This window comes from Lithohypha guttulata (genome assembly GCF_036872675.1).
Source record: "Lithohypha guttulata strain CCFEE 5908 chromosome Unknown scaffold_4, whole genome shotgun sequence".
Taxonomy (NCBI): Eukaryota; Fungi; Ascomycota; class Eurotiomycetes; order Chaetothyriales; family Trichomeriaceae; genus Lithohypha; species Lithohypha guttulata.
This window is the reverse complement of record NW_027042753.1, coordinates 98086-126062: the sequence shown is the minus strand read 5'-3', so window position 1 is coordinate 126062 and position 27977 is coordinate 98086. Positions and strand designations below refer to the sequence as shown.

Here is a 27977-nt window from a genome sequence, read left to right as displayed (position 1 = left end):
TATTTTCTTCGATATCGATCCAAATATACATCTCGCATCCTCAGGCTGATTATTCCAGACGACCTCGGTCGCGTCTCTGCCAAATATTGAAACACGTAGATTGAACCATACTCTATTGATCTTAGCTTGGACGGTCATCGTCCTGGCAACAAGCTCTGCGGCAAGAACAACCAATCATGACTCACACGTCCCTTTCGTTTATTTGGTGTTTGGGTGGAGAAAATGGCCAACCTCCTAAGCCTCTGTCTCCATCCTCTGGTTTATCTGCTTTCCCCTGCCATTTCTTTCCTGGTCTGTGTTCCTTCTCTCCATCTACACACAAGCCATCTTCTACCCCAGCATTCCTGATCTTTTCTCTATTTCGAGAACATCAGAAAGCATCTCTGCTGAGAACGAAAAGGTCCCAATCCTTTTCCTTCTTCTCCCCAGAACCCCTTTCAAGACGTCAGTCTTGAGCTCTCTTTTCTCTTAGGAGAGTCGAGAGCTTGAGACGATCGACAAGTTGGCAACCTGGACTTCGACGCCCGCGTCCCTATCCCGATCAGTGTCTTCCCGTCAACGTACCGGAGTGACGCTACTTCCGTAGAAACTACCACCGAGACTAGGGTAGAAGGGGAAGTCAACCAAGGGGCCAACACCCAGCGCGTCGGACGGGAAGATACTCGATTCCACCGCAAAGAAGAGACCGTCTACGCAGGAAGAGGCCCAGAAGAACACCCAGCAGTTACTGACGAATTTCGTGTCGTTGAAGAACAGCGTGTTTCTGACCAGCAATACCCCAGCCGATTCCAAGAACGACAGTATTCTGACCGACAGTTTGAACAAACTGGTCGATTTGCTGAAGTAGATCTTTCGAGAGAAAGGTGAGCATCCCCATCACTCTGTCCATGCTGCCACTAATTGGGTTGTTAGATACCAAGAGCCTGCAGATTACAAGCAGACCAAGCAAGTCAACGTCGACGTTACCACAAGCCGACCACCAGCAACCCACGACTACACTCGAGAGCGAGAGTTTGTTCGTGAGCGACCACTCCCGGAAACTCAAATCGACATCACTGAGCGCGAATATCGCCGTCGTACTCAACCGAACTACGATATCGAATACGAGCGTCGCCGACCAGTTCGAGACGACACAGTTTACCAGAAAGAGACAGTAAGAGAAGTCAAAGTCGACAAAGAACCAAAAACCAAGATGGGCTACTACGACGACCACGGTGAATACCACAGCTTCCGACGAGGTGTCGAGCGTGCTGCTGACAGAGTCTTCCACCCATTCTCTGGTGGTAGCCACCACGACCATGCTGTTCAGCAGGATAGTGGCACGACACGAGTCAGAGAGGGTGTCACCGAGACTGTCAGATACGTGCAGCCACGAGGTGGTGTTCCAGGCAACACTGTCACCATTCCATGCCACTTCATCCGCATTGGTGACCTTTTGATCCTCCAGGGCCGACCTTGCCAAGTTATCCGCATCTCGCAGTCTGGTCAGACTGGCCAATACAGATACCTAGGTGTTGATTTGTTCACTCGAGGTCTTCACGAGGAGTCATCATTCTGCAGCAACCCAGAGCCATCTGTCGTCGTCCAGAGCATGCTTGGCCCTGTTTTCAAGCAATACAGAATCCTTGACATGAGAGATGACGGTGCTATTGTCTGCATGACTGAGACTGGTGATGTCAAGCAGGGCCTACCTGTCGTTGATCAGGGTGGTCTGTTTGGCAAGATTGGTCGTGCCTTTGACGATGGTCGTGGTAGCGTCAGAGCTCTTGTTATCAACGATGGTGGCCGTGAGCTCATTGTCGACTACAAGGTCATCCACGGCTCTAGACTCTAGATGAACCTGGTGCGTGAAGGGATGTTGTGGTTGCATGCTTGCAAGTTGGTGATGATGTTGTGGCCTTTGAAGAAGTTGACGACCCCTTTCTACACCTGGATAAGTTGCGGAGGAGTTTGTTAATATTGAGCACAGTGAGTTGGTTTGAACATAAAAAGAACCTGGGGTCATGTATCGGGAGCCCTGCAGGAGTCTTCATTATGCAAGCTGCCCTTCTCATGCGCAGCTGATGTTGTTGGTGATTGTCGTCACACAAATTATGTTGTCCTGCTCGACTGGCCGTCTGTATGAGCACGTTGTTGGATCAGTTCGAGCTCAGAACATCACTGGGATGTTGAACGAGAGTCGTCTCCTTGCTTTTATTAGCAGGTGAGCCTCTTGGACCGTGCTGGAGAGTTGGTCTTGGTGCTCCTGAATCTCATTATTGGACCATGCTGGCGGGAGGTTGAGTTGGGGTCGATTTGCTGACAATGTTAATCACGAACACATTAGCCACAGTGTGATGTACATTGCCTCGCTCTGACCAAAGATGAGTATATAGTCTCCTAATGTATGACCTTGTTAAAGAATGTGCATTTACCAGCAGTCGTCCAATATAGCAACTAGATCGATGCTCCATGATCGGTATGACCCCCTCAGCGATTGTCTTGCCCAATCCATTACAGTGCTTCTCAACCATCAACGTATTGCAGAAAATTCGCTGCTCTTTTGCATGTCACGATGACAGACGTGCTTGTCAAAACTGTCCTGTGATTGACTTGCCACTGGCAGTGATTCAACCATGAAGCACGTGTGTCGTTACCCTTGCCATTTTCGACACGAATATGCCGATGTGCGCGGCCATATCATTGGAGCATAAGCAATCAATCATCAACATTTCAAGGCCTCCCATCATTCTTCGGTGGCGCTTCTCTTCTCAAGCTCTGTCTATCTCACCTCGTGCTGGCATTCTGCCAAGCACACTGTGCGACCAGTAATGTTTCGGATGCGTCGTCACGACGAGCTACCTTATCTAGCTTGTCCATACTGATTCCGTCTCTCATACCTCGCATGGTAGACTCTGGACACGACAACAGCAATATGTGGTCACAGATATTTATCGCCGCCACAGTTTGCCTGACTGCCAGCCTGGCTCTCTACATTAACGATCTGCTTCAGAAACGTAGGAGACTCAATGGCCTACCTCAACCGCCAATGCAGAATTTGCTCATAGGTCACCTTCACATAGCAGATCTTTGCAGGAGTCTTTTTCCTGATGACATACATGTTCATGCGTGGACAGACTTCGTACGAGAGAGATGGAACCTTCCGGAGACCTTCTACGTTGACTGGCGTCCTTTCGCTCCTCTATGGCTCTTCTCTGCAGATCCCGAATTAGTGGCCGAGTATATCAACGTCAAGCAGAATTTGCCCAAGAGTCCCATGGAGACGGGTTATCTCGACAAATTCTTGGGTAAGAATAACATGGTGGCACTCGAAGGAGAAAGATGGAAGAGCCTGCGATCGATGTTCAATCCTGGCTTCTCAGCATCCAACATCATGACATATGCTGATGCTATTGTCGAAGCTAGCCTTAGGTTCATGACTGTGCTGGAAGAGAAGGCTCGGAAAAACGAGCTGTTCGAGCTTGAGGAGTATGCCACCAGATTGACTATCGACATCATCGGACTGGCGGTCTTCGATCTTGATATGGATGCTCAAAGAAAGCTCCATCCCATTGTTCACTATTTTCGGGAAAGAGTGCTAATGATGCCTCCTGCTACTGCTATCTATCCGTGGCAAGCGGTGGAGCCTTTGAGGCCTTTACGCTTGTGGTGGAACTCGAGGAAGCTCGATAGGGCTATCCTAGAAGAGGTCAATCACAAGATCGTGCGGAGAGCGAAGGACATACAAGACGAGGCCGGTGATAAGAAGGGCTCGAAGAAGAAGTCGATCATTGACCTTGCGTTGAATGCATATGAGAAGGAGATCTCTATGAGTGATCCTTCTGGGCAGATGAAACAGATTACCAGTCCCAAAGACGTGCCGAAGAGCTTGGAAAGGGATTTGATCGACACTATCAAGACGTTCTTCTTCGCAGGACACGAGTACGCTAATCACTGGTTCGTTCTGGAAGTCAGCTAATCAAGTTTAGCACTACATCGTCTACCATCAGCTATGCATACTACCTACTCCACAGAAACCCTGACGCAAGAAAAAAACTCGACGAAGAACTCAATACCGTCTTCCCACCAGGAACATCCGCCGCTGAAACTATCCGAAAAGACCCATACATCATCAACAAACTTGAATACACCACGGCCGTCGTCAAAGAGACCCTACGCATCTTCCCACCAGCAAGCACACTCCGCTGGATCAGCCCCCAAGGATCCGTCCAACACACCACGATGGTCAATCCTCGTACAGGGGAGCGTTTCCCCCTCGAAGGCGTACACATCTGGCCTACAGCCTACATGATAGGTCGAAACAAGCGCTTCTTCCCACAACCACGACAGTTCATTCCTGAGCGATTCATTCCTATGCAGACCCCGTTTCCTGCCAGTGAGCTCTTCACGCCAGCTGGAAAGTATGCATTCCAGGCTTTCTCTGTCGGCCCAAGGAACTGTATCGGACAGGAATTGGCGATGGTGGAAAGTAAGATTATCCTTGCGTTAACGGCGAGGGAGATCGACTTTGTGCTGGAGTATCCTGGCGAAGAGGCGGATTTGCAACCACTTATTCCGGAAAGTACTGCAGTGGAGTTTGGGAAGGAGTACGAGAAGGGTGTGAGAGAGGGAAGGATCAAGAAGAATGTGGTGGAGGGGCATAGAGTCTATCAGACGTTGAGTGGGAGTGCTAAGCCGAATGGACATTGTCCTGGGAGAGTCTATTTGAGGACGCAGACGGCGTGAAAGTGATTCAGACCAGTGATCTCCTACTAGAACCACTTTGCGGGTGTTCTAATGGAGTACTAAGCAGAAACTGGTCTAAGATTGTGGTCAGGCTTGCGTGTGCCAAACGTCTGCCTTGCACACAGGTGATGGCTCTACGAATCACTAAAAAATCATCTGCAGTATGCTGGCAAACAAGATCTGATCGAAATCTGATGCCAAAATATCAGGAGGCAACTCGTACCTGATCGCTGGTCGTGTACCAGGGTCGTCACCATCTCGCTTTGTTTCTCCTTCGTGTCCGGAGCTCTTCAATATCTGACCGAATCTGATAACCGCTGACACTGAACCTCAGGTTCTTCTTCGATCCTCTGCTCCCACTTCTAATCATGTTTGCACCAGACATCGATCGGCGTTGAGTTCTGGAAATAAACCACACCATGGAAAGCAGTGACATCCTCGAGAGTGAGTACAGCGACTGTCTGTTCAACGTCGAGGCTGAATCGACAACTTCCTCGGTCTTGCACCTCTACCCCTTTCATCACGATGTCGCAGTTGACGCAAGTATCATTATCAGAATCCGAAAGGCAATGTAGTTCTCGTTTAGGGTCCATGACTCGATGAGGATGGTCGTCGACTGGGGCATACATGACATAAAGCTGATCTGTGGCAGAGACCCAAATGAGAGGCTGGGTGTATTCACCGAATTCACAACCGAGGGGAATTGCTTATGTTTCAGTATCTCTCATCTTCACTGCTGGGACAACCTCCTCAACACCCTCTCGTCCTGAATTCTGAGCTATTTCCTCAACTCCTCGGCATGCCGCAGCCAGAGGCTTGCATTTGATCCATTTCGGAGTGGCAGCTGTTATCTGGACCACCAGGTCTTTGTCTTTCACATCGTAGTAGCGGAGGGTGTTGAGTTCTTCGTAGAAGACTTGGATGATGCAGTTGCCTGGAGTCTGGAGCGTCACGGCGTACATTAAGATATTGCAGTCCACACAGCTTCCACCCATGGAATATGATACACAACCTAGCTCGGGATCGCCGGATATGGTGTGCCAGGTACTGTCGACTGGGACATACATCACATATTGCTCGCTCTCATGAAACCAATTTACGGCTTGGGTGTTTTCAGTCTTTGCACAGCCTGCACGCTCGAGTGACTGTTCAGCTATCGGATTTGCGGTCGCTAGGAGGGGAAGTGAAAGTATGCTGCAGGCCAGCAACTTTATGGCATACATCTCGAAGATAACAAATCGTTGACTCGGTCGAAGGTGTGTACGAGGTTTTGCACTCTCTAGGGAGCGTGGAAGAGGATTGAAGAGGTAAGAATTTGGTTGGATGTGAGAAGATCGAATGGAACTGAACAGGGAGGAGTGATTATATACTTTGGGAGCGCCGGCATGTACTTTGCAAAATGTGACTCTGCGATCTCACCGATCAGCGACCGCTGGCAGTGGCAAATTTTTCGAACATTCGAATGAGCCTTCACTCGAGATACATGTGGGAGAGTGTCCGCTACACCAAAAGCATCTCAGATTAGCTTCAGTCCTACCTCGAACCACGTTCGAGGTCTGCAAGATGACTGTGATCGAGAACCTTCTCGGAATTGGGCCTCGAATTTTACTACAACAACAATATTCTTATATCCTTCACTTCACATTGGCCCCTCAAAGACCATCAATATTTACCAGAAGATATTCATTCAAACCTTGATCGATGAGAAGGATTATGCACCATTCTCTGACCCATGACGTCTTCAATAATCTCGTCTGTGAATTTGAGGTCCTCCTCCACGGGCACAGTATCCTTGATCTTAAGCAACATTACTGGCAGCGCAATGATCAGACTGCCTGCAAGCAGAACCCAACATGAAGCAAAAAGGTTCATATACGGTGTCCTTCTTCTGTCCAAACTCCAGATAATGGCTGCACCTGCGGATTGTATCCCTTTGTAGAAGCCTGCAAAATTAGCAAGCTTGCGACTGTTGTTCGTAATAGCGCCCATGAACCTGGTAACAGTTAATCAATCATAGTGGCTACGTTGACTCGGAATTGCTTACCAGTATACACAAGTTTGCCATGCTGCATCGTAGAAACCGTAAGTAATGTATAGGAACATTGGTCCAATAAAGCCATTGTCTGTCCAATCGTACTTTCTCGGAGCGTGATCTCGGGTGTACTGCATCTGGAAGACATACCCGCCGCCCCAGACGGCGAAAGTAAGTATGAACATGACCAACCAAGCTATCTTCGCTCGATTTGTTCTCCTAACGTTTGGGAAATCTAGTGCAAAGCCAAAGATAAGAGCTCCGAACATTTGACCCAACCAGTAAAGAGCGCTGTTAAGTGCTCGAGTACGCACATTGAATCGTGGTAGGTTGACACCGTTGAATTGATAAGTGTAGAACCAGTTCGAGGCAAAGAACATTGGGAAAAGCAGTATGACATAGACGTCAGTTCGAAGTGTCTCCCATAACCCAACGATCTCGCTTCTCCATGTAGGGTGTTTCATCAGGATGATTCTTGAACCGTCAGAACGTATGATGTGCTTAGCATCGACCAGCGTCCAGGAGAGGCAAGCTCCAATGAAGGTGAGAACCAGAATAGCAATGTATGTACCGTCGGTAACAGGAACATTCGAGTCGACTTCGTGGAAATTTATACCCAATGCTCCCTGGAATTAAGATTAGCGTCTCTAATCCACTTTGCTTTCTTCAGGTTAACCTACCAGACTGCCGATAACAGCACCCAAATTGAATATTATCCAAAACCAAGAGATGTATCGACCTTTGACCTTTTCTGTAGGATAGGACATCATGATCGCGCCCTGAGCCGACCAGAGAATACCTGCACAGCAGCCGAGCAATACGCCAGCGAAGACAACATAGCCATCCTTGTGAACGTGGTTGTAGTACAGGTACGAGCTGATGTAGACGCAATATCCAAGACCACCAAACGAGAGCGCAATCCTGATACCGAGGGCATTGACGACGGTGCCAGCGAAAAAGCCAACAACAGCGAAAGTAGCGTACAGTGCGGAATTTGAGGCAGCACTCGCTTCCACGTCATCTTCTATCTGCCCCGCGCCGCCGAGACCGTTGATGGCATTGAACATACCTATAGAGTATCAGTAACACATCAATAAATATCATATTATTCGTACCCGGACAGAGGAAGCACACGAAGGCGACCAGAAGCAACTGCGACTCAGGTGAGGCATACCAAGGAAGTCTGATAGGTCCGAGTTTTATGCTTCTGTACTTCCAGCCGGCTGGTGTTATTGTTTGTTCATGATCAAGCGAACGAGCCGTCCACTGAGTGTGAGTTGGGCTCTTCGCAATTCCATCCATTGTGTTAGCGAACGTGCACCGTAGAAATGAGATGAGCTCCAGGTCAACAAGTATAGTCTAAGGTTGCTGTCAGTACGTCGACTTCGGACAGCGGACTCAGCAGTAAGAAGATGGTTCGAATACGTTGCGGCAGCCCTGCGCAAGCACGAGCAGAAGAGATACAGCGAAGAGAGGACTGAGCTAATGGGCAAGTCGAATTTTGAGCACAGCCAAGGGACGATCACGTTGCGAGGAGCGCATGTCGCCCCCATCGTGGTAACACAGAAGGCAGGCCTCGTCTCGCAGGGGTGTTGTGGTTGCTGCTAGCTTAGATGGGCTGAAATGAAAGAGAAACACTTTCGTGGGAAGACAGCAAGGTGGTTCGAGCCTGCCAAGCCCATTTAGCTCTCTCAAGTGCTCCACACAATTCCCTTCGCGTGTTCAGCTGTCAGTATCCTCGCCTCGCTTCAGTGGCAACAATCCGACGTGCAATCTTTTAGGTATTGCAAAGACCGGATCTGGCACTGAGATTGTCAGAACTCAGATATGATTTCCTGTCCTCGATAGGCTATGTCTGAGCATTCTTACACCTTGCCATAGCTTTGTCACATATCAAGCTGAAGACCGCACTCTTTGGGCACATCACTGATCTAGAACGACTCGACGGAGCCATGCCATTCACTTTAAGGCTGATATTGCATGACCAAGCAAGCCACATGGGTTAGTGTCAGGAAATGAGCAGCTACGAGCACATCTGATCCCATCCACACTCGCTTAACTGCCTCGCCAAAGCTTCAGTCTGTTCGATGATTTGCTCGTTACAAGTGGGTGATTCCGCCTGTACGGCTCTCACGATTGAATCATCTTGCTAAGAGGTGGTCACTCTTTCATCGTAGCACAAAAGGCTGTAACACGCCGAAGCATGTCCCCCGAAACCAGCCTGTCGTCCCGTCCAGTCCACATGCTCGGTATCTAATCTCTCGCGCCTTTTGTCCATACTCTGGTATGGACTGCTCAGCGCGCTCGCTTCCGATCACAGCATGTATGGAACTTCGCAGGTATAGGTTGAATGGTCACACCTATTCGCAGTCATGAGTATAGCCTCTGCAGTTCTTGCATTGAGCAAAACAGCCTCGAGGCTAAGCGCTTTTCTCCTCAGACTTGACGGAAATGAACTTTCAGCTGATGATTCACTCAAGAATCTAGCAGTGGATGTTCAATCGCTGGCCCGAGAGTGCGATTCTATTTTCATTGCCCTTAAGGAGTTGATGAGCAAACACAAGTCTCAGGTACCACCACACAATGAAATCGACAGTAAGGTGTGGAGTTGTCTTGCGACTGTGGTACAGGCTACGAGTCGAACAATTCAACAGACGGAGCTGGTTGCGAAGAATATCGCAGGATATCCCGGGAACATTACAACTCCATCTCAACATGAAATCCAGATGGGAAGAGGCAAAGATCAGATAGCATGTATGCAGACGGAAATATACAGGCACAACAGGAACTTACATGCCATGCGCTTGTTGACCAACATGTGAGCTCTATCCTAGACTGATCTTCGGCAATACTGATCTGACATGCAGGACATTGAGGACACCCCAAGGTCAGGAGATCGCCGAACTACAGGATCTTGTCGAAAAACTACACACATCTTCGAAAAGCGCCGCTCAACCTCAGCTGTCTTGCAACGAGTCCACGTTGGTAAAATGCGCACAAGAATTAGTCGCAAAGTGCAGGATCACATACGAGCCTGAGTCAGCCACGCGTTTTGGTACTTCGCAGCAAGCACTACTGAACTACGACGTTCAGGTCTCGGAATGGGTGAATACTTTGGATTCCAATCGCCACTCCGATCAGTCAGACGTACTTTCTGATGAACCGTCTGTCTTTTCTGACCACGACCGGTATACCTTTCCAACAAGTGCCACTCCCGATAGTCATATCTCTCGAAAGGAAATCACTGTCACTGGCGAAGATGACGGTTTCGATGATGATTGGGACACTGACCTTGCTCAAGCAGCACTTGACGCCGGCATGAAAGCATTCAATCTGCAGGACTGGAAAGAAGCCGAGTCTCTACTACGAGAAGCCCTACACGTCCTACAGCAGCTTCATGAATCACGACGCACTTTCTCCGACATGTTTCTCTTGGAGTTCAAGATTGCTCTCTGTGCATATCACACACAAGAAGCAACGACTGCCGCAAAGGCTCTTCTAAAATTGAGCCAGCAACCAACAGTTTCAGATGAGCAGCGGATATGCGTATTCGATGCTTTGCACCTGTTATCACTCCTTTATATTCGGATGGGACAGACCGAGCAAGCACAAACGGAGTGCAAGAAAGCTCTGCAAGCACGAAGAAAATTGCTAGGCAAGCAGAGCGATGCGGCTCTCGAGTCAACGGCACTTATGTCTCACATCTATGTATTGCTCGACAATCGTGCTCGTGCTACATCGTGCCTTGCAATGCTGCCAGAAAACAAAAGGGACACGATTCTCAAAAGGGTCGGAGAGTCCTTAGGTCTACCACTGGAACACGTTAACCCTGTGTCACCCACAGTTTCAAGATCAGAGTTGCCGACACCTCCGATTCAGAGTGCGGTTCCGATGTCGCCGTTCATATCGTCCATGAATAGCGACACGCATGGCTCCGCAACCGCAACACCTTCGCAGACAGTGAACTTTGTTCCACAACGCCCACATCTACGTTCTTTCTCCAACCAGACAAGCTGGAACAGTGGGCGATCCTTCACAGTAAGATCGAACTCGTCCACCGAGGACAGAGGTGGTTCTAGCACAGCAAATGACGACAGTACTAGTAGATATCATGCTGTCTGCCCGGAAGTACTTGGTATCACCATGCCTCCACTGGCGACGCGCGCAAAAGCAGCAACCTCTCAGATCAAACCTTTGGCCCGAGCCGAAATCCTCAACAATATCGGATGCAAACCCAGAGACTCGCTAGAAGATGCTGTTTGCGACGGCAATCATACAGCTTTTACGAGCATCCTCGAAAAGAAGCTAAGCTCATGGCGATCGAAATTTCGCAAGCCTGGCCAACCAGAAAGAGTCACAGCACTACACTATGCTGCACTTTTTGGCGAGATCCACATGGCTCAATGCCTTCTGACCGCGGGCTTCAACATTAACGAGATCCCATTCGGATACACAACCAAATTCTCTCCACTGAAATTCGCTGTTGGTGCTCGACAGGTGGCAATGGTCGAATATCTGACCGCAAATGGTGCCAGACCATCTGAGCCAGATACGTGGTCAACGCTGGCAGGACAGTTGATGAATCGTTCGTGGCTAATGAAGACTATCTCCGAACCAGAGAGGGACACGCTCGCCACTCGAATTGTGGCAATCATGAGGATATTGCTCAAGCACGGGTGGAACATCGATGAACCGTATGACGACTCTGGCAAAACTGTGCTCCATCAGGCAGTCACTTTCTGGACCGGCTCGTATAGTAGTGATCTGAAGGTCCGCACCACTGTGACCTCATTCTTGACTGAACAAGGTGCTGATGCTTTCCGGGCAAACGCTGAAGGTAAGGCACCGTACGAGATGGCTTTGGCTTCAGGTCATCATGAGCTTTTGCTTATTCTTGATCGTGCTCCGAAGAAGACAGAAAGGATGGATCCAGGTATGATACTACCTGTTGAGCTTCCTGGCTGAAATGTATAGTACGCTACGAAATGTCATCATCGTAATTACGACGATTGTTATGAATGGACTTCTGCTCTGTTAGTTTTAGTAACAGCGCTGTTTGTAGTCCACGCCCGTTTCTTATTGAAACAAATATATTTACTGTTCGCTGGACTGATGTCCTCTAACCACTAGCCTTCAACGTCTTCTGGTATCATGTCATCGCTGTGGAGAAGACTTTGGCAGGTGTCTATACACGAATTGATATAGACGGTCATCGTGATTGAGTAGTGCTTGTTGGGGGAAGAGGATGCTGCGGCAGAGAATGCATACTTACAGTACATGGCTAACAAGACAGAACAAGATAGAACAAGGCAAGTGTACGCTACGAGATCCTTGTAGTCTTGAGCAACAATATTATTATGATCACTCTTAACTACTTCAACAATACCATGCTACGTGTGTTACTGCCACCTTTGCGCGCTTCATCTTCCTTCCGCCTCCGCCCACCGAACCCACCTTCTCACACATTCGTCCACCCCTTTCAATCCAGCCCTCGTAGCCTCAACCTCAAACCACTCCTTGTGCTCTCTCCCGCAGTCTTCACATACTTTACTCACGCCCATTCCCAAACCCCTTAGCTCAAGATGCACCAGCCTCTCCACACGATTGACGTGCGGCACCCTGGCGCCGTCAGGACTCCTTGGATCAGCTGCCTCAGAGGCGTAGTGCGGATAGTAGCGTACCAACGTGATGTTCTGATTACACTGTTTGGTCCATTGAGTCATCCTACGGTGGACGTTCTGGGCACGGCCGATTTTGAGCAGAATCTTTGGTGGATTCGCAGAATTGTTGTTCTTGCGTACCGAGGCGTAGCGGTCGAGTTGAGTTGCGCGTTTCCGGCGAGGATCAGTGGAGGGTGTTATAGTGCTGCGATTTCGTGATGTGTGTTGGTAGTCGATATCTCCGTCGAGAATGGTTGATGCGACGTCATCGTCGGGTGTGCTGTTTTCAGTGGTCGGTGTCAGCCAGAAGATGTATATGTATCCGGCTTCGTCGTCCTTGGCAAATGGTTTCGCCAGTTCAGCAAGAAGGGTGGATGTCGTTGGTAGGTCGAGATGCTGTGGAATGAAAGAGAGGAAGTTTTGTGTCTGGGTGTGTGGTGGTGATGAGGCATGTGCTACTGGTTGTGGACGTGGTCTGGTAGGCGTGAGTTGTGCTTGACTATGTCGACGGCTCTGACTCTGCCTTCGAGGATCATAGTGTTCTTGCATCTGAGGTTGTGCAGGTCTCGTGCTGTACGACTGTGGCCTTGGCCTTGTTTGGCTTGAACGTCTCTTCCTCCTTCGTACAGGCAAGTCCTCATCTTCGTCATTGTCCGCTCTGATACAACAACTCCATGATGCTTTCACATTCGATCTGCCGTAGCTCTCCTGCTTCTTCTTCGTTTGCCTTTGCGGCTGTATTGTCTCTTCTACCACGTCAGCGGGAATGCTCATCAGTGGTCCTTCGATACGCTGCCACTCGGTGGGCAGAGTGTCTCGTTTCTTCACCCTTCGCTTCCTGAATTTGTGCCCTACCTCACTCTCAGCCTCGAGGTCCAGCACGCCGACTTTTTCGGCAAGTGTGTCGATGCTACTGCGCTTCTGAAGTGGTACTATTCTAGTAGTCTGGTCATCCACGCGCTGGTTCTGCTTCATTTGGGCGACGAGGTTATCCGCCTGGTCCTTGTGCTGCCAGCAGAAAAAGGCAGCAGCATCTCCTTCATTCAGAATGGCGACAACACCAGTGCCATTGCCGTCGCTCTTCCGAAAAGGTGAATTCGCAGGCGAAGAACCTGGCGTGGCTGCCAAACCTCGACGACATGGCCTTCCAGAGCTTGTAAGGCCTTTACACGTGGTAGCGGGATTCTTACTATCCGATCGTTCAACAAGTGCTTCTGGTGTTAAGCCTTGAAAAGACATGTTTGCGAGCAAGATACTGATTCTCACGTGGGTGTTCAATCGTCTTTCTGACGGAAAAAATCCTCGACTTTACCTACCAGTGAAAACATGAAAGAGACAAAGGACTCAAAGAAGAAAGAGAAGGGCTTTCAGGGTACGTTGTTTGGATATCGTTGTCCAAGTAAACTGATTCATGGAATCACAATAGACATGGCACTGTTTGTTGGTACTTGTGCTCACCTGAAGTCCAACAGAACAGCATATACATCACAGTCATATCAAGATGAAGAGAGATGATAGGAGGGAGACTCTGACTGTCAGAGCGCTGAACGAATCTGTTGATTCCATCGAGGTAGGGTGGCTGGGAGAAGGATTGTGGAACCGCGATAAACGTCGTAGATCAGCTCTACAGCGGCAACTTCTTGGGAGTTAAAAAATGGATGTCGTTGATGGCTGGGAAAGGCTAGTAGCTAGCGGACATGCTCACACTCATCGCCCTTTGTTAGTTCATCATTTACACGTAGCATCTAAGTCGGAAATGGTGATTGGCATTGATACATTCAAAACATTTTTACAGGCTCAATGCTATCTATCTAGTGATAGCTAATCTCCCACAAACGCCGTTTCACCACGTAGTCCATCAGAAGGGGTATATAATGAAGAGAAAACCTGATATTGTCAACATCATCTCGTCTCAGATCGCCAGCTCCGTGTGCATGCAGTTTTAGCTCATGTTCCTGCTCCAGTCCATGTGTGGCAATAACTCACCAAGTCTTCCGTCAAATAGTGTCGTGTCAACATATCGTACCTCTCATCATGTCACTGTCTACCTCGTCATCGTCGCTTTTGCTCATGATTCGCTCGACTCTCCTATTCAACGCCTGCAGCTCAACAGGGCGCCAGTCCAGCAAACCCATGACGGCATCCTGGCCGTTTTCTAATTCCATAATCCTGTCCTTGAGTCCAGCATTCTCTGCTCTCATCACACCAAGTACATTCCAAGCCTCGTGTGGATCGACCCCGTGGCAGATTCGACATGGTTGTATCTGGGCAGGGACGTTGCCAACAACTGTCTCAACATTTGTAGTCAGTGATTTTAAGTGCTCGACCTGGGAAATGCTGACACTGGGAGTGGTAACACGACAACGGCCGCGTCTGAGAGTAGGCGATGGAGATGGACAACCAACAGAGGTTCCTGGTGAGCGTTCGTTCAGGACGTCGTCGTTTGAGAAGATGGAAGCATTTGTCCCGCTCATGTCTGTGCTGGCGCTGTTGGTCGACTCAGCGGACGAGATACGCGATGACCTGTTCTGCAGCTTAGGTTCCTGGCTGTCTGGCGACGTGTAATCTGTAATGACCCTGATACTGCGCAGGGCGGTCTCGTTCGCTTTGAGTTGTTCGTTCTCTGTTTGTAGTGATGATATCAGCTTGTCTTGTTGCGCTGACCTTTCTGCCAGTTCTAAGAGTTGTGCTTTGAGATGCTCGTTTCGTGTCACAGAAGCTTCGAGCTCATCTGCCTGAATGTTCCTTTCAGACGTGACCTTTCGTAATGCTGCTACTTGTTCTGTGTGGGCGGCTTGCAGGATTCGTAACGCGTTCTCGGCATTTTGTTGCAATTTCTTGAACGCGACCTGTGAAAACTCATCCGGTGTGCCATCTGGGAACAGGGTCGAGGCAATGCTTGCGGCGGCTAGTGCCTCGTGATCAGCTTTAGACTGTGCCTCGGGAGGTTTCCGAGTGAAGAAGCCGAACCGCGAGGTTGAGCTACTGGCCGACTGCATTGCTGGTCTCTGTGGTTGGATATGTGTCGAGTGAAGCGATTCTCGACTCTCTGCGAAAGGTGTCTGCATCAGACTACTTGAGACAGGTTGTTCGGCGGCGACGAGACCGATGTTGACAGGATCAGAAGACCCTTCGAACCATGTAGCTAAATTTCCAACCTTGGTTTTTGTCCTCGTTCTGGTCTGCTGTGCAGTGGTATCGTCTAGCACGACTTCTTGGGTTTGTCGTTTTGGAGAGGGGGATCGTGAAGAAGTCACGAAGGGCAGATATGTGCTGGAACGCGTCGGAGATGGCGAGTCTCGTCTGGGCAGTAGAAGAGGTATATCGATTGCCGAGCGTGAGCGAACGTGTGACCTAGAAGGTGGTGGTAATGAGGGGATATTGTAGTCATCGAGCGTGGGCCATGTGACGGACTCGGGATCGTGCTGTGGCATTTTTCAACGACGATCTCAAATCAAGGGAGGTGCTCGTTCGCTCCTTCGCTCCAGCTCTCAATTACACTTTCAAACCGGATGTGAAGAAAGAGTAGGTGGGTCAGAAGTCGTTCCAACGGATAGACCACAAGTCGAGGCTATGTCGTTCTTGCTCGTGCAGATGTTCTGCGACTGATCTTGAAGTCTTGCGTGTTGAGGACTTTTTCGGGCTGACTGACAAACAACCTGCAAGGCCAATCTCTTATTGCAGCTGTCGAAATCAGTCAGTGGGTGTGAAGCAGAGACTCTACATGACGTCCTTCCTCGCTGGCTATATTCTGACCACACTTGCAAAATCCCATGGCTGGACTTGGAGTTCTGCCTATCAGCGCTTCCTTAAAAGAGTTGGCAGGAAACAACACCCCCACTATGAGCTCAAATGCCTGGAACTTTATGCACCTACCCGCGCCTATTCGTACCTATAAAGCTTAAAGACACCAGCTGCAGAAACTTTTAGCTCAGCAATGACGACTTGCCGAAAGATTGTGCTCTGCATCCGAAGAAAAGGTGGCAAGGATTGAGATGACGCGGAACGCGCTACAAAGTATGAAACGTGATTGCACGACCGTTGCCACCGACACGTTGCGCGCATGTGGGGAGATGGCGGCAAGCTTCGAATATCCCAGCCACGCTCAGAAACACAACTGGCTTGTTCTCAATGTAAAACAATATTCTGCATCCGGACAATAAGCACTAATTGTGACTGTACAGGCAATGAGGAGGTAGAGTGGCTCAGCGCAAGTTAGTAGAGACGTACGAAGAAGTTGTACTGAAGTAGCGAGTACATTTTCTGCTGCATAAGGCAGCCATTTCAGCTCAGGTATATACAACGATAAAAAAATGCTATCAGCACATCGTAGAGACCGCTTGATCAAAACGACTTTTCACTGCGCCCGTGTATCCTCGTGCCACGGAAAGATATCCTCAAAACAACGCCGCCGCTATGCCATGCTGAATATCAGACTGAAAACCAAGACAGAATCACCGACTGCAGCAGCCTCATAACGAAGCGCTTGATGAGCTCTGATCAATCTTCTTGTACGCAACAGGCGCTGGCATGCCACCTCCTTCTAGTGGCGGTGGTGGTGGCGCACTCTTTCCTCCAATCTCTCCTGTCTGCCCACTGAAGTACTTGCTGAACTCACCTGGGTCGTCGAACGGTCGTGGCCCAAGCAATCTGACTAGATCGTCTCGGACGAGCATCTCTTTCTTCAGTAGCTCTTCCGCTACAGCGTGAACAGCATCCTTCTTCTCTGTCAGTAAATCCTTGCACTGCTTGTATGCTTCATCGACAATACGTCGGACTTCCATGTCAATGTTGCGGGCTGTTTCCTCGGAGAAGGGCTTGTGTAGGCGTTGTTCATCGTCCTTGTAGTTGAGATAGCCGATTTTGCTGGACATGCCCCATTCAGTCACCATGGCAGTAGCCATTCGAGTCACTTTGTTGAAGTCGTCGGAGGCACCAGAGGTGACAGTGTCGAACCAGAGTTCTTCAGATACACGACCACCTAGGGTCATGGCCATTCGGTCCATCAGCTGCTTGACGTTCATAAGGTACACATCGTTGCCACCGGCTGGGAGGTATTGTGCATATCCAAGTGCACCTTGACCACGTGGAATAATGGAGACTTTGAGCAGAGGGTCAGCATACTTGAAGAACCAGCCACAAATGGCGTGACCAGCTTCGTGGTAGGCAACAGTCTTCTTTTCCTCAGGGTTGAGAACAACGGACTTCTTCTCGAGACCACCAATGACTCGCTCAATGGCTTGTTCGAAGTGAGTCATCTCAACAGACTTGGCATCAGCTCGAGCAGCGATAAGTGCAGCCTCGTTGACACAGTTGGCAATATCTGCGCCAGAGAAGCCAGGAGTGAGTGCCGAAAGTCGTCCAGTCAGATGTGGGAGGTCCTCGTTGGTAACGATCTTCTTAAGATGCACCATGAAGATTTGCTTTCGGCCGTCCATAGTAGGTCGATCGATCGAGATGTGTCTGTCAAATCTACCAGGTCGCATTAATGCCTTGTCGAGCACATCAGGTCTGTTGGTACCAGCCAATACAACAACTTGTTCCGAAGTGTTAAAACCGTCCATCTCTGTCAAGATCTGGTTGAGTGTGGCCTCTCGTTCGTCGTTGCCACCACCAAATTGGTTCTTTCCTCGGCTCTTACCAATGGCATCGATCTCGTCGATGAAGATGATACAAGGTGTGGACTTTCGCGCATTGGCGAACAGATCTCGGACACGAGAGGCACCAACACCGACAAACATCTCCACGAACTCGGATCCAGAAACGGAGAAGAATGGTACACCAGACTCACCTGCCGTAGCTTTAGCTAGCAACGTCTTACCAGTGCCTGGAGGACCGGACAGGATGGCACCACGTGGGATCTTTGCACCAAGCTGCTGATACTTAGTAGGATCCTTGAGGAAGCTGACGAATTCCATAATCTCCACCTTGGCCTCGTCCATACCAGCAACATCGTTGAACTTGACTTTGATGTCCGTCTCGTGGTTGAACTTCTTGGCTCTGCTTTTGCCGATACCAAAGATTCCACTCTGACCACCAGCACCTGCACCACCGGCTCGCCTGCTCATCCAGAACAAAACACCGATAAACAGCAAGGTGGGTCCGAACGAGTAAATGGCAGCAGAAAGACCGACCTCATCGGTATATGCGACAGGTACTCGCTCGTTCTGTGGAATACCAAGCTCATCGTGTGCTTCGTCTAGCTTCCTTTCAAAGCTCTCCACACTACCGATGCTGAAATAGTAGTAGAAGTTCTGCCGTGCAGCAGGAGACTCAGGATACATGTTGGCTACTGCCTCTTTGTGTACCTCAACTCGAACTCTGTTTTTGTTGACCACGGTCAACTTGTCCACAAGACCCTTATCAAAGAATGTGGTCCTGAACTCTTGCCATGTGATGTCTCTGGAGGCCTCACCCGGAAATAAAGATCGATAGAAGTAGTAGGACAGGAAAGCTGAGATCAGAACCGTACCAGTGTCGAGCTTGAGCTCAAAGGTACGTGGTCCACCAGGTCCAGCATTTTGCTTGCTGCGAGACTTGGCTCTCTCTCCTCTCGGGTCTTCGCCCTCCTTGTCGCTCTGTTGCTGCTTGTTACTCTGGTCGAACATACCCTCGGAGTCTTTCTCTCCCTCACTCTTCTTGCTCTGCACTTTTCCATCTCCATACTCATCCCGAATCTGTTGTGCCGTCATTCTGCTCATCTTGGTAAAAACGCCTACGAGCTTTACGGTTGTGCCCAAATCAATCTTTTTGTTAGGATTCTTCTTTTTTTCCTCGAGAATGTCGCGTAGCTCTTGCGGTATACCACCCTTTGACATGACTTTGACAGCCTCGTCAACAGCTTCAGACTGCGACTTGGGCAAGCCGTTCTTGACCATCTGCGCAACATCTTGTATAGCTTTCACCTCTTGCTCGCTGAGAGGGACGAAGCCAGGTTGCTTAGGATCCTGCTGGGGCTCGCCATCCTTCTGTGAGTCTTTGCCAGCTGCTTCAGCGTCAGTGGGAGAGTCGGACTTGGTGTTTTCTATTGCCTGAGTGGGTGTGTCGCCTAGCTCTTTATCATCGTTGTCCTGCTTCTTGTCCTTCTCGACTTCTTTATCGTTCTTGTTGGGAGGTTTGGGGTCGCCAGGATTGACAGTGGCATACGTCCTGGATATCGGTGGCCGTAGCAGCTTTGATGTGTATCGCTGTGGATGAGGACGAGCTGTGGCAAGCAGACTTGCTCTTCTCGAAGTGCATATCGCGCATTGATATGCCGTCCTCGATTGTCGTATTATGTTTGGGCGAAGGAAGCTGGCGGCCATAATGGAGATTGTGGGAGGGCACCAGAACCGCTACTGCGGCGAGTCTATGGAGAGTGAATGGCAATCGTGAAAGAGATCCAATACTTGAAGAAAATAGAAAGACTAGGGACAGTTTCAAAGGAAGGCGACTGTGAATGAGATGGTGTTCTGGATTCGCCGCCTTGCTGAAATGGAAGGAAATCTGTCAAGCATGTCATCTATTCCGCCTGCTACATCGATAGCGTCAAATCACCATCGTCACGAGTCTGAAAAGGCAACTCATCCTTGCCACGCCGCTGCTTACATAAACTACCCGAGCTCCGGCCTCACTCCCTGTGTATTCCCCGTTCTCATCTATCCATCACGTCCTGCATCTGTTTCACGTCTTAACTCCTTGTTCCCCGTATCTTAAATCAGTTTGTCAGGTCCTTCTACCGGCAAACATCCTTGGAATTCTCCCTTCGTCAAACTTAATGGCTTCACCCAGTTGAGGTCGATATTTCGAATCTTCGGCAAGTCTTTGAGGTGGTGCTCTGTCGCCACGTCCAGCTGGCTCAAATAGGCTGTTCGACTCACCGTCCTTTTCTGAAGCGGCACTCTTGTCAATCGCATACTCTGGTGGATTACGGTATGGTCGCGAGCCGCGATGGAAGAGCCCGGAGTCATCTTCAGTCTGCATGGCCAATGTGCTCATTATGCTGCCAACGGCTCTAACAGTTGTAGCGTGCCGTTTTGCCTCTGATTTGCTCATGGTTGCTGATCGAAACGAACCTCCATGTTCCCATTTGATTTGCATTTCCGATGCTACTTCCTCAGTCTTGAGTGTCCTCTGCTCGTACTCCTTCTTGCTTGTTGCTAGCCACTTCCCCAGCTCCTCAGACTCGACTCCTCTCTTATCCTCCCATCCACCGTTGTACTTGTCCGAGATTGACAAAGTCTGTACCGACGCAATTACTCGTCTCAATCTGTGTCGTTCTTCTTCGTTTGGCATTCGAATCTCCGGCCACATAGGACTTTGCAAATCAACCAAAGGGAACTTGATGTCTGTTACCTGTTCAGCTTCAGTTTCAGGCAGCCGAAAATTCTGGGCTTCGGCTTGAAGCAACCCAGGTGGTGCTGCCCTAGCCTCTAGGCCAAGCTCTGGCCGTTTCTCCTCGAATGACGACGCAGTACTCGACCTTGTTCTGGACTGTCTTTCTGTCCTCATTGGCAACCTACATGTCTCTGTCATTCTGTTTCGATGAATAGCAGCCTGGCCGAGATATGGCCAATCAGCTTCGGTCCTGCCGTTCACACTTGCAGCCATCCGACCGGTCATACTGTCTACTCGAGGCTGATGTGTGTCTCTTGACACATAGATTTGCGATCTGGCTTGACCGATCGAATTCCTCTCCATTATCAGATCTTCTATATTGGCAGATGGTTTGTGCATCGACAAGGTCCGAGGCTGGAATCGGTCCTCGATGGTCACGTCTGGTGCAGGCGTACTGACAGGATGCATGATAGTAGCAGCAAGGAACAACTCTGGGTGTTCCTCGAATAGTCTTGCACGGTCGCTCTCCTTAACCTCGCACTTTGCCGGGCTCAGGTCGTCCGGACCAAAAACATGAAATGTCGGCCCACCGAGCTCAGTAGTACCTTGTTGCCCCAGAGGAGATGGGGTGGAAGGTCTACCTCCTAACTGTTTTTGTTCGACTACCGCCTTATCTGAGTTTTGTCGTTTCAAAGTCGGCTTGAACAACGGGGCCTGGGCCGTCGTGGACGGTAAGCCTGAATCCTGAGACGACTCCGAGTAGTACGAATGTTCTAAGCGGTTATACCATTCCAGATCGCGAAAGAGGGGTGGTGTTGCTGATACGTGATGCTGCGGGTAAACCGTATGGTAGCCCTGCAGCTGAGAAAGCATTGGCATCATATCATGATGAGACGGGCACCCATAACCGTCGTCGTGCAACATAGCTCTTGGAGCAAAAGGAATGATTGGAGCAGTAGGAAATTCTCGGTAACGATATGGTGTCTGCACATTCCTGACTATCTCGGCCTGAGTGGTAAAATTAGATTGTGGTGGAACAGTTGCTGATCGAGGAGGATCGACAGAATTGGGTCGTGGTGAAGATGACTTGTTCTCCAGGTCTGCTTCAGTTTTGCTTGTGTTTTCTTGTTCTGCTGGCTCCGACAAAACTAGTGGTTTGAAAGTCTTGACACCTTTGTTCCGGTTGGCTGATGTTATTCGACCGAAAGCCCCAAGAGGAACTGGAGCTGGCTTGGGTATTTCCTGTTCCTCTGCGTCTTTACGTGCTTGTTGTCTGGCGGAAGCTGCCTTGGCGGCGTTGTACTCTGCTGCTCGGGCCTTTGCCCCGAGCATACTACCAGCTGCCTAGTGCCGGGTCAAACTCAGCAGCCGACAATGTGCGAATGACTTACCTGTGCAGGAGTTGGAGATCTCATCGCTGAAGGTGCTGTAGGAATAGCAAGGTGGGGAGTGTAAGTGTCAGGCCGTCGATAGTAAGGAATGCCCGCAATCGGATCTACTGGTAGGTCAGAGGGTAGAAGAGGGTGGTAAGATGCTGGCTGCATGGTGAAGTCGGCTAGTGGAAGCTCGTGGGCTGAAAGTTGTCGTCGAGATACTGCGGATGGATTAGATTGTGCCTGCCTGGCTCGAGAAGCTCGAACTTGAGCGTTCATACGTCGCCTGCGATGTCGTGTCTTGGGGCTCAAGAAGTCTGAATCATATTGATCCATATGTCAGGACTGAGGAAGATTAATGCGATGAGTTATAGCATGCGTTAGAAGACAGCGGTTGAAAGACTGAAACAAAAGCACAAAGTTGTGAGTGGCAGTCGCAGACGAGCGTTCTTTCCTGTAGCCAAATTCTTTTATCCTTAAAATCATTCAAGACTGGTACTGCTAGTTGCCTGCAGATACAAGTTGTGATCAAATGGAGTGTTTGTGTAAACACGTCTTGCTTCGGTTCACCATCACTAGTGCAGATGGCTGCCTTTCACTCTGTACCTGCACTGTTTTAGTATGACCACGTCTCTGAAATATGCACCTGGTTGTCTGCGTGTCTTGGGAGGATAGCCTCAGCACGAGACAAGTAGTGTACAGACAGCATGACTGAGAGGCTAGAAAGAAAACATCAGTGTCGACAGAGTGGTGTATGAAGTTGACAAGATATGAGATATGGTGGCTCAAACCAACGACTTGTGAAGCAGAACCTTTTCTCTATAACCGTTCGTCCTGCTTATATCCTATTGCTTCCTAGTGGTCCGCCAAAACTCAAAGGTCTCCTGTATCCATCGTCACCACCGGGCACAGTCTCGTACTGACCATAAGATGTATTACTAATGCCACCACCATGAACCCTGGCAGCCTCAAAGCTATAACCTGTATCTCTTTCGTCATGAGCAACATCCAACCTCGAATCAAATGCTTCCTCATCCTCTTTGTATCCATCGCCAACACTTTGAGGGTATGATATATTGTTCTTCTGAATTTGGCCAGTACGTGGTGCAAGTCCTGTGCGCCTGTACTCCATCAACAACTTGAAATTGAAATAGCTCGTCACTATGAAACAGCACATCATGAGCACGCTGAACACAATATCCGCCTCACTGATGCGGCATTTGCTGGCGCTACCGTGAGCGAAATTGTCGCAGCCGCTCTTCGTACTATCTCCACCTCTTCCCTTACCCGAAATGACATACGAGGCAAGACTAGCCCAAGCACTGAACCAGAAGATACATAAGAGACCGTCAACAACGCAATGGGCGTAAGGATGCGAGAAGCGAGCGGTACGCGACCAGATAGGGGTGAGGGACTGGTAAATGACCATGGGAATGGTCAGGAAGCACTGCATGACGTTAATCAGTGTCTCCGTGTCAGGAAGAGCTGGGACAGTATTTACCAGCCCAAAAGTCCATGCCAGACGACCGTCAACACCTCCGCCTTGAGTAAGAGCAGCCAGAGACAGGCACCATGTCAGAAAAAGCAGAGCTGCACTGGTAATGTAGATATAGTTCTTGATCTGTCCGAGCCGATCTTGTTCAATGCGCATCTTGTCGGTTGTAGTTCAGGCTGGACAGGACATCGACAGCTGATCACGAACTCGCAGCCGCTGTACGTGGGTTGTCGAGAGGAGGACCTCCTGGGTATCCGAGGTCGGTCGTCTCAGCTTTTGTGTCAAGGGACAAGTACAGTTCACAAGGCAGCCGCCACAACTGCGCGGTTGTCTCGCGATATAGTTGCTGCAATGGGCGAAAGGAGGTCAGTCCGCAACTTCGTGGCCTACTGAATGCAGGTTCAAGATCGAGGAGAAGGCGTGTTGTTGGTCGAACAAATAGGCTGAATCAGAGCTGGAGTCGATAGGTGTCCGAGTAGAACAACATACTGTGCTAAAATGAAAGAAAATGTTCAACTGCGCCTGCTGAAACTGTTCCCAAAGCAGCAAACGAGGCTGACTACCTCAGACGCCTTTTGGGGCCAACCGTGCCCTTTTCAGGTCGTGTTCTCGCCTAAATCAGCCAAGGTGGACACGGCTCGCGGCTTCTCCTGCAAGATCTAAAAGCCTAGAAGTGGGGGTCAGGAGGCAAAGGTTCGCAATGATTTCACCACATCTACTTGAACACGCAGTAGTACTTGATCACATATCGAGAAGATACGTGACTACTGGCTGATAGGATGTGTGTCCATTCAGATCCCTTGTGAGCAGAGGCTCTTGCGTCAAGCCATATATGTCACTTTACTCTCTCTTCGTCGTGCTTATCACATGAAAAGTCCTACAATTCAAGAGCGAGCCATGTCACTATCAAAGTGGTGTCCTCAGAAACTTCCACTCTTACCCGTGGAAGAGCAGGTAATTCACTGCATCACCGACAAGCATACACAGTACATATATCGAGCATGTGATTTCGAGGTCTAGGCCTTTGGCTCGTGCTTTTTGCAAGCTCGTCAAATCGAGCACAACCAGAGACTACGAGCTCAAAAGCAGCTGATCACCGCGACAGGATACAAGCATTCGACACGATCTAAGAAAGCATAGAAGTGATCCTCGGTGACCTTTTCAACACTATGTTAGGTATTGGCTATTTTTACATATAGAACATTCATTATCGCTGATACACACTCAACTCGATCCGGGATCCAATCCTTTGTCGACTTCTACACGATCAAAATTCCTTCCCCAGCAATATAGCTTCGCCCTCATCCCATCCTCGCTCCCTGGCAAACTCAAGTACTGTCTGTCCTTCGTCATCCTTCGCGTTCAGGTCTACATCGCTCTTTGACTTCTGAACGAGCAGTCTCAAAATCTCGGCGTCACCTCGCTCAATTGCTTGCATGACACCATTCCATCCTCGGTATACTAGGTTGATATCAGCACCGCGCTCAAGCAGAATCTCAATGGCTTCTGTATCTTCTGGTCCACAGCACCTCCGCAAGGCTTTGACGATCGGTAGATGCTCACCTGGAGCATTGATGTCCGCACCAGCCTCATCGAGAAGGAAGTGTACAATATCGATGTGTCGCTCGCGAAGTGCAGTGGTCATTGGACTAAAAACACCGCCTGTCTTATCTTCGACGCTGAACCCAGCTGCGGCAAGTAGTTTGACTGAATCGAGCTGATCAGCCACTACGGCTTGCTCAATAATACCCTTCGAGTGATAGTTCTTGGGAAGACATGGCAAGATCTTGGTCATAATAGTCGGACTCCGGATCGACATTACAAGTGGCCAGTCGGACCCTCTGATGGCTGGGTTCGCACCATGAGCGAGAAGGATGTCGACAAATTGCAGATTGTTATCACGTATCGCGGTGGAAAGTGCTGTTGCGCCATCAGCCTGGCTGTTCTTGGCATTCACATCAACTCCAGCGTCAAGCAGATTCATTAATGCTTCCTTGTTGTTGTGTGCCACAGCTACTTCTAATATTCCTTTTGGAGTATGTATATCTGCACCAGCAGCCACAATCTGAGGCAAGAAATGTAAGCGGTTGTGTGATACACATTTGAACGCTGGATACTCGGATGCCGGCACATTCGGATCTGCACCGTTTTTTAGTAAAAGCGTCACGATTTCACTGCGATCGTCTCGAATTGCGCTGCAAAGTGGTGTGTACACGCCGTCTTTCTTGATGTTCGGATCGATTTTGTACTGAAGCAGAATCTTGACTGACTCGATGCAATTCAAACTTGTGGCCAGCTCCATTATGCCTGGTGCCATTCTTGGCTTGGCACCACGGGACAACATGAGCGAGAGAAGGGCTGGATCATACGTTGAAGGCCACAGAGGATGTTTCGGTCCTGCGAGGTTGGGATTGGCTTTGTGATCAAGCAGGAGTGTGGCTAGGTCGACACGTTTCGCAAACAAGGACTTGACAAGTGGTGTTTCTCCATGGGTGCTCTTCTTGTCTGGTTCGGCTCCTGACTCAAGTAGAAGTGACACAACGTCGGCAGAGGTCGTCTTGTTGATCGACTTGAGAAAGGGAGTGTCGCCATCGGGAAGCATTTCGTTCACACCACATCCATGCTTCAGATATAGTTCGAGCAAATCGATTTTGTCGCCACTGATAGCCATAAGTAATGGCGATTCTCCTTCAGCGGTAGCAGAGAGGTTTGGGTTGGCACCGTACCTGACAAGTATACTTGCAGCCTCGTACGAAGACATTTCTGTTGCTGTGGAAAGAGGACTGAGCACTCCACCATCAGAATAATTTGGATCTGCACCATGCACGAGCAGTAAACGCAGACTGCCAAAATCTTCGTGCAGGACGGAATTGTTAAGCAATCGTAGCTCTGCGAAAATCTCTGCAGGTATCTGCTGCTCAAGCAGTTCCTCAAGAGCTTCATGATTTCCTGCTTGCACAGCAGCAATCAAAGCGGCTTTCACTGTGGTCGGTGTGGCAGGTGGAGGCCTCTGAGTACGACGGACGGTAGGAGGCGAAGCCGTTTTAGACAGTGCACGAGGCTGAGACGGGGATCTTCTCTCATAGTCGTAATTTTTGAGCATGTCTTCAAACTGGATCATTGACTCGACCGTTGTCATACTCGTATCCGATATCGTTCCCCGGCGAGACTCGTCGCTGCTGTGGTGAAGTTCCTGGATCGCTGGCGTTGTCAGACCTCGCTTCAGCTCCGTACTAGTAACGCATCTTTGTGCTGAAACCTTTGATTCTGGTGTGTGTAAGTCAGACTGTCTCGAACGATTGGGAAATGCTGCAGAGCTTGGCGTGGTGAGACCTGTAGGCTTGGTTGGTAACGTGGGACCTCCCAGCAATGAGCCTTCCCAAGCTGGAAGGGGTGGTAACTGATCAAGGTTCGGAACGATCACGTTCGTAGGAACAGTCCTATCTGTACTCGTAGCTGATTTATTCGATGGCTGTCGGTTTGAAGCTCGCGTTGAAGACGAGGACGCTGAGGGCGGCTTCTGACCATTGGCTGCCTTCAAGGCTGTTGCCAGGCTAGTATAGGCACTGCCCGTAGACGATGGAAGGTTGGCGTCACCAAGGATCCATTTGAATGCGAGAGAACCCATACGAAGACTATCACGATCTTTGGCAAGTGCAGCACTCAATCTGTGGACTTCTGTGTCGATTCCCATCATGCCAAATCCTTTTGTAAGCTTGCTGAAGCCCTTCTTGCGCTCATATATGAGGAGTTTTGACAGCAAGAGGTCCAGAAAATTAAAGTTGTCGATGGTCGAGCTAACCTTATCAGTAAGCTCTTTTGCAACGTCGATAGGCAGTTGGTCTTCTGCTCGAGCAGCCTCTAAAAGACCTGCTTGTATTGGCCATAGTGTCTGACAGACTTCCAAGAAATTGATCGCAAGGCCACGGAAACCGTGCGTTTGATGGCTTTTTGAGGCTGTCAGGTATTCGACAGTCCGAGTCGAATTGATGTTCGCTAAATTGGTTGCTCTCTGACATAGTTCAAGAAGTACTGTGGTAGCGTCCGACATCCTCGTTTTCACCTTCGTCACGCATGAGACAAAGTCAGATGCTAGGGAAAGAAGAAGCTGAGCGGCATAATTCCAGTTTTACCAAGCAAGTCGCGCTGAGGTTCAAAATGCCACACGTCTAGCATCTTACACTTGACCAGTCTCGATTGACGGGGACTCGCGACCCTGCAATTAGAATGCATGATTAGACTGGGGATATCGGGACGGGATGCAGGACCGACACGATTCAATTCCAGTCTTTGAATGACGAGGGATGGCACTATCGAGTTAAAACCCGCTTCACAGCAAGGTAGAAAATCAGAGGGTAGGACGGCCACCGCGTTCT

At 49.5% G+C, this 27977-nt stretch overlaps 10 protein-coding genes across 10 annotated transcripts; 3 read left to right on the top strand and 7 right to left on the bottom strand.

The window, feature by feature from the left end:
* Positions 1-176: 176 nt before the first annotated feature.
* Positions 177-1834, top strand: LTR64_005210 (uncharacterized protein; the record flags this gene model as incomplete). The annotated part of the gene is made up of 3 exons (XM_064899550.1): positions 177-258; positions 503-863; positions 913-1834. The coding sequence occupies 3 exons, from the start codon at positions 177-179 to the stop codon at positions 1832-1834; spliced, it is 1365 nt and encodes a 454-aa protein (XP_064752862.1).
* A 1080-nt stretch (positions 1835-2914) lies between these two features.
* On the top strand, positions 2915-4725 carry LTR64_005209 (uncharacterized protein; the record flags this gene model as incomplete). Its single annotated transcript, XM_064899549.1, has 2 exons — positions 2915-3921; positions 3969-4725. 2 exons carry the CDS (start codon positions 2915-2917, stop codon positions 4723-4725), a joined length of 1764 nt encoding a protein of 587 aa, XP_064752861.1.
* Positions 4726-6408: 1683 nt separating this feature from the next.
* On the bottom strand, positions 6409-7824 carry LTR64_005208 (uncharacterized protein; the record flags this gene model as incomplete). The annotated part of the gene is made up of 3 exons (XM_064899548.1): positions 6409-6718; positions 6770-7383; positions 7438-7824. The coding sequence occupies 3 exons, from the start codon at positions 7822-7824 to the stop codon at positions 6409-6411; spliced, it is 1311 nt and encodes a 436-aa protein (XP_064752860.1).
* Positions 7825-9129: 1305 nt separating this feature from the next.
* Positions 9130-11722, top strand: LTR64_005207 (uncharacterized protein; the record flags this gene model as incomplete). The annotated part of the gene is made up of 2 exons (XM_064899547.1): positions 9130-9575; positions 9625-11722. The coding sequence occupies 2 exons, from the start codon at positions 9130-9132 to the stop codon at positions 11720-11722; spliced, it is 2544 nt and encodes an 847-aa protein (XP_064752859.1).
* Positions 11723-12177: 455 nt separating this feature from the next.
* LTR64_005206 (uncharacterized protein) lies at positions 12178-13656 on the bottom strand (the record flags this gene model as incomplete). The annotated part of the gene is made up of 1 exon (XM_064899546.1): positions 12178-13656. One exon carries the CDS (start codon positions 13654-13656, stop codon positions 12178-12180), a length of 1479 nt encoding a protein of 492 aa, XP_064752858.1.
* A 708-nt stretch (positions 13657-14364) lies between these two features.
* Positions 14365-15851, bottom strand: LTR64_005205 (uncharacterized protein; the record flags this gene model as incomplete). Its single annotated transcript, XM_064899545.1, has 2 exons — positions 14365-14372; positions 14444-15851. 2 exons carry the CDS (start codon positions 15849-15851, stop codon positions 14365-14367), a joined length of 1416 nt encoding a protein of 471 aa, XP_064752857.1.
* A 1038-nt stretch (positions 15852-16889) lies between these two features.
* On the bottom strand, positions 16890-19721 carry AFG3 (AAA ATPase afg3; the record flags this gene model as incomplete). The annotated part of the gene is given in 2 exon segments (XM_064899544.1): positions 16890-18223; positions 18239-19721. 2 exon segments carry the CDS (start codon positions 19719-19721, stop codon positions 16890-16892), a joined length of 2817 nt encoding a protein of 938 aa, XP_064752856.1.
* A 400-nt stretch (positions 19722-20121) lies between these two features.
* Positions 20122-22277, bottom strand: LTR64_005203 (uncharacterized protein; the record flags this gene model as incomplete). Its single annotated transcript, XM_064899543.1, has 2 exons — positions 20122-22077; positions 22125-22277. 2 exons carry the CDS (start codon positions 22275-22277, stop codon positions 20122-20124), a joined length of 2109 nt encoding a protein of 702 aa, XP_064752855.1.
* Positions 22278-22944: 667 nt separating this feature from the next.
* Positions 22945-23757, bottom strand: LTR64_005202 (uncharacterized protein; the record flags this gene model as incomplete). The annotated part of the gene is made up of 2 exons (XM_064899542.1): positions 22945-23553; positions 23608-23757. 2 exons carry the CDS (start codon positions 23755-23757, stop codon positions 22945-22947), a joined length of 759 nt encoding a protein of 252 aa, XP_064752854.1.
* Positions 23758-24868: 1111 nt separating this feature from the next.
* Positions 24869-27652, bottom strand: LTR64_005201 (uncharacterized protein; the record flags this gene model as incomplete). Its single annotated transcript, XM_064899541.1, has 1 exon — positions 24869-27652. The coding sequence occupies one exon, from the start codon at positions 27650-27652 to the stop codon at positions 24869-24871; it is 2784 nt and encodes a 927-aa protein (XP_064752853.1).
* Positions 27653-27977: the final 325 nt, after the last annotated feature.